The 5,833-nt window shown below is 44.1% G+C and overlaps 1 protein-coding gene across 1 annotated transcript; it reads right to left on the reverse strand.

Annotated features, from left to right (window-relative positions):
• Positions 1-1,332: 1,332 nt before the first annotated feature.
• AVPR1A (arginine vasopressin receptor 1A) lies at positions 1,333-5,461 on the reverse strand. Its single transcript, XM_042944635.1, has 2 exons — positions 4,410-5,461; positions 1,333-2,199 (listed from the first exon to the last, which is right to left on the reverse strand). Exons 1-2 carry the CDS (start codon positions 5,386-5,388, stop codon positions 1,913-1,915), a joined length of 1,266 nt encoding a protein of 421 aa, XP_042800569.1. The 5' UTR covers positions 5,389-5,461; the 3' UTR covers positions 1,333-1,912.
• Between the last annotated feature and the right edge of the window lie 372 nt (positions 5,462-5,833).

Consider the following 5,833-nt stretch of genomic DNA (forward strand, 5'->3'; position numbering starts at 1 on the left):
CCAGACTCTCAGCACAGAACCCAGTGCACGGCTCGAACTCACAAACCATGAGATCATGACCTGAGCGGAAGTCTGACGCTTAACTGACTGAGCCACCCAGCTGCCCCATGACTTACCTGCATTTAAAGGCAAGCAAGTTCTATCTTTGAATTGGAAAACTTTGGTTAGGCACAAGTCAGGCTTAGTGGCCCCTGGCAATGCTCTCCAATGAATCAGCAGAGCTATATTTAAATTCTAGGATTTTATATCCCAGACATGAAACCAACAAATTCTGGTTAATGGAAAGTAAACAGGAAAAAGCTGTTCAATTCTGAAGGCCCTAAGACTATAATAAAAGCAATTGGTACATTCATATGACACGTGACGGTTCAGGAAGATCTTTTCACACCTTTGATTTCATTTTGTCCTCACAACAATCCTGTGAGGCGTTATCAACCCCACTGTACAGCCAAGGAGAAGAAAGCATTATGTGTGTTTAAGTAATTTTCCAAAATCATGCATTTAGTAATAAAGGAAACCATACTAGGTGCAGAGCAATTTTTTCCCCCCATCTCCACCCCATTCCATCCAACCGTGCCTCTCGTCTACCATATGTAACTTAGACGGTTGGGAGACTGGAAGGAAAGACCAAATTATTTTTAATTAAATACGAAGGGACATTCTACATCTTGAGTTTCTCTTTAGGAGACTCTTATTTATAAGTCTGGACACCCCAGACATGAAGTAATAATCATGTTACTATCCACCACAACACAGAATACCCTATAACACTGGTCAAAATATGTTTACAGTGTTCTAGACAAAGTCTACATAGTACCTTGGGCAATCCATTTCTGTTCTTCTAACAAAACTGGATATTCTTTACATAAATCTGATTTTAAAATGGCCTTGCAGTGGGAGAAAAAAGATTTTATTAGCCATTTGACAATATTTGCTCTAACCTTCAGCATCTTAATAAATTATACCTTCCATAACTGGTACAACATGAGGAGCCTAAAACAAGGAGGGAACTGTCAGTTCTAAAGTTACCATTTTGAAATTTAGCATTTAACAGAACTTTTCTCTTTCTGCTCTGAACCAAGCACCCCCTGCTCCATATGCCCCAAGAACTCATGCCTGTCCAAGGCACTATCCCATCTCCAGGTCTCTGCCTGAAGCTGCATTTTCTTTTCTTTTCTTTTTTAATGTTTATTTTTGAAAGAGAGAGAGAGAGAGAGGGAGAGTGCAAGTAGGAGAGGGACAGAGAAAGAGGGAGACACAGAATCTGAGGCAGTCTCCAGGTTCTGAGCTGTCAGCACAGAGCCGGACGTGGGGCTGGAACTCAGGAACTCTGAGATCATGACCTGAGCCGGAAGTCAGATGCTTAACCGACTGAACTACCCAGGTGCACCTGAGGCTGCATTTTCTGATGCATGAACTGATTTTTATTGGATGGAAAAAATTTCTCTGAAGGTTCTTCTAATTCCTTTCAAACACTAAGGCCGATGATGAGCTCACTTTGTTTGAAATAATGCCCCTACATCGTATGACTTCTAAACCAAGCAAGCCTTAGTTCTGTCCATAATAAAAGGAAAAGAAAAGAAAGGAAGCCAACAACAGAATGTAAAGCCAGGGTGGTTATGTTTTTCCTTTAGAACTATAACTTCTATTATATTTCTGAAAATTAGGCCTACAAATCTTAGTGTAGCATATTTTTTCATCATTTTTTAATTTTTTAATTTTTTAACGTCCCCTATAAAACAATTCATAACTTTTGGTCATAGCAATGAGAAAATGCAACTAGAAACACAGTCTTGCACTCAACAAACTGACGCTTATCTCTTAGAAGTTCATTTGTTCCCATGATTTCTAGCTGGATTCAGCCAGTAGACCCAAAAGACCACTACAAGAGTCAGGCTGCGTGAATGTGGGCTCAGGTTGAAACAGGAATGAATTTGATGGACTTGGACGATTTAGGCGAGTCCTTCCATGTACCCATACTGTTTGTGGGGCTCCGGTTGTTAGTGTAAGAAGTCTGTCTTCTGCTCATACTGTCAGAATCTTCTTTGTTGAACGTTTGATTCATGTTCTGGCAGCATGGGAAGCTGTGAACACAGTCTTGCAGGAGATGGCCGCTAAAAAACATGTATATCCAGGGATTACAACAACTATTCAAGGAAGCCAGTAATGCAGTTATGGTGATGGCCGGGTTTTCTGATTCTGTACAAAAAACGTAAGGGGAGATTATTTAAATAGTCAAATGAAAGTAACTGAGCACTGGGTAAACTCATTTTTCTACTGACTCTTAGAAGTGGGGAAAAAGTTATGGGTTAATGTAGAAAATGAAGTATATTGTTCATTAATCCGGGAAATGGCTGGTGTCTGGAAGTCGCTTGGTTGTGAAATATTTTCATAAGCAAGATGCATTGACGTTCATTCAAATATTTTAAACCACTTGAAAATATCTCAGTAGAATGAGTGGGAAGAATATGAAACAATTTATTTAAAAAAATGTGTATTCTTTATACTAGCATTAGTATGTGCTAACAGACACAGCAGTTACAGAATGGCTGCAATTTCAATGAAATTTCAGAAGTCTATAGCCACGTAAATAAAATTGTATTCATCCTAACAACTAAGGCAAAAGTATGACATTATGGAACATGTTTAGTAGTTCTACATTTTTAAATATTAAACGTATTTTGTAATAAGACAACCATACATAAGGGAACAGTAGTAATAGGTCCCTGAAGGATGCATTATTTGGTTGTTTCTGGAGTTGTTTTTTGTGTTTTTGTTGTTGTTGTTAATTTTCTATAGTTTCTTTTGATTTTAAAAGAAAACCATTTTGGTGGTTTGGGCAATTAAACTATATTAAGAACAGCTGAGTTAGGAAATTCCAACAAGTTTTTGAAATATTTTATGCTAATTTGCACTGGTAAACCACATAAATATTATAATCTTTCACAGAACTATGACACTGATAATACACCTTTTTGAAACATAAGAATAATCAGCAAGCACTAACTTTTTCTTCATTATTAAATATAAACTTGGGTCTTCTCACTGTTGTTATGCTGGAATAAATTACAGGTGATTTAATCATACCTCGTGCTAAAATGCTACCATTAAAGGTGATCATGATCTATGGTTACAGACTGTATTCAAAAAGAATGAAAATCATCACCATACCTATGCAGAGGTAGAGAAGTTTTTAGAAATTATGTCTAAATTCTGATAAAGCAATACTTAGACTGAGTTTTTTTTATTTGATTGGCAATAATTACGAGGCTGCTATAAGATCAAGCAAGACCGGAAATGATAAACCAAAAATATAGCATTTATGTTGTATTATTTATTATCAGTAATATTATAGCCATGTAGGTATTTTTATTTGTTTGAATTAAATCCACTCTCAAATGTTTTATTTGCACATATAACTTCCAATAGTAAATCACACAGGCTCCCTACCTCAATCTCAAATAGCAAAAGGAGACAGTTCTTCCCAGATACCTATTTCCCAACTATAGCTGATGTTGGTAGCATTCCTGTAATATATTTTATTTGAAAAAGTTGGGTTTTTTCTCACTCATAGGAAATAACATTTTTCAAGACCCAGCCTTAACTGTTTTTGGTGGGGTTCTTTTGAAGTTAGTATTTTTAGTTTGTGGAGGAATTAGAATCAAAGAAACTAGTAGGTGTAGAGAACATTCTCCATAAAGCACTGCAAGAGTTGTGTGTGGGGGGGGGCTATAGCTGTATGGTTAAGTTAGTGCTGAAAGATGAATTAATTACTTTAACAAATTTAGAGTTTATCAATAATCCTGCTTTAAAATACCAGAAAAAAAGGTGCTACAGTAATTGTCAGAAAAAAAAAATTTAAAAGATGATAAGAAATGGAACACTAAATGCTAAATTAGAATTATTGGCTTCTTAAGAATCTTTCTTCAGAAAAAAATATGTGCGTTTATCTTTGCCCTTGGGGCATTTCTACAAAATTTTTGTATTGTGATATTTTTCACAAGCTAGCAAAAAGCAGTGGTTACAGTACAAATATTTCTCTGAATCCGATAGACTCAAAGGCCGGGGGGGGGGGGGGCGAAATTAGCGCAGGGGTTAGTGATCTGGCAAAAAGTCATTATCACGTTTTGTAGTTGCCTGGTTGACTGTAGGGCGCAGTTTCTGGATTTGTCGTAGGATCACTTCAAGCTACAAGTGCACATTCCTGGGCCCCATTCCACAGCTACTGAATCAAAATGTCTGGGGTGGAGACCCCTGCCGTTTTGGTAATTTCACCCAAAGCTAAGCATGCAGAAGTTTAAGAACTACTGCCCCAGAGGATAGTATGAAAAGCACCCCCTCCCCCGAACCCCGGCCACACGCACAGCCGAATTCCCGCACTTTCCTCCTTTCTCCCGCCAGACACCTACCGATCCAAACAAACTTCTCATCCCAGACAGACCACAGCTGAAGGATGAAGAAGGGCGCCCAGCAAACGATGTAAACTGTCACGATCACAAAAGTCATCTTCACCGTGCGAATCTTGGCGCGGGAAATGGTCTTCACGCTGCTGATACACGGCGCGAGCAGGAGCCCCTTATGCAAAGCGCCACTCGCGCCCTCGGCGCCCTTTCCCGGGAGCAAAGCCGTCTTTCCGCGGACGTTGCGCCAGATGTGGTAGCAGATGAAGCCATAGCAGGTACCCAGGATGACCACGGGCGCCACGAAGATGCCACCCGTCATCCAGGTCACATAGGCGCGGGGACCCCAGGGCTGGATGAAGGTGGCCCAGCAGTCCCGGGCCTTGGTGACGTTGTTCACCTCGACCATGGAGAAGACGAAGTACTGGGGCGTGCTCAGCACGAAGCTCAGCACCCAGGCGGCAGCGATCATGAGGCGCGAGCGGCGCGTCGGTTGCTGCAGCGTCTTCAGCGGGTGGCACACAGCAATGTAGCGGTCGGCGGTCATGACCACCAGCATGTAGGGCGACACGAACATGCCGAACACCTGCAGGTGCTTCACCACGCGGCACAGCCCGTCGGGCCCGCGGAAACGGTAGGTGATGTCCCAGCACATCTGCGGCAGCACCTGGAAGAAAGCGACGGCCAGGTCGGCCAGGCTGAGGTGGCGGATGAAGAGGTGCATGCGGGACGTCTTGCGAGGGGTGCGGTGCAGCGCCACCAACACGCTGCTGTTGCCCAGCACGGCTACCACGAAAGTCACAGCCAGCACGGCGATCTCCAGCTTGGCCAGCTCCTCGTTGCGCACGTCCTCCTGGGGGCTGCCGCCATCCCCGAGCGCCTCCGCTGCCCGGCTGCCGTTGACACCGCCGGCTAACAGGGGCCACCCCTGGCTGGAGTTGTCCGCGGGCCCCTCGTTGGGGCCTCCGGAGAAACGCATGCTGTCCATGCAGCGCCTCCGCGGCCTCCGCGGAGGCCAGCTGTCTTCCCACGGCCGCTGGCGAGGGCTCCTTGCCCGTCGCGCGCTGTCCTTCCCGCGCTCGCTGGGCTCTGCTCGCTGGGCCCTGCTGTCCCTCTTGCGGGCGTCTGCGGGCACAGCGTCCCACCGCCGGCCGAGCTGCTCTCGCTCCCGTCACCGACCTCTTTCCCCGCTCGGCTCCTTTTCAGCTCGGAAGGCGCTGGGGAGGTGCGCTCCGAGCCTCTGAAAGCACTGGGCTCCAAACTCAATTATTTATGCGGAGTTTGTTTCCCCAGAAAGCGCTCCCTCTCGTCCCAGTGGTTGGAGACTGCTCCGTGCTTGCTCCGTCCGCTCTCTCCTCCCACCACCCCCAGGGGGTTCCTTCTTTCTTTCTTTTTTTTCCCCTCCTCTCTACGTCGGTGATTTGTTCTCTTTG

Source organism: Panthera leo, chromosome B4 (assembly GCF_018350215.1).
Source record: "Panthera leo isolate Ple1 chromosome B4, P.leo_Ple1_pat1.1, whole genome shotgun sequence".
Taxonomy (NCBI): domain Eukaryota; kingdom Metazoa; phylum Chordata; class Mammalia; order Carnivora; family Felidae; genus Panthera; species Panthera leo.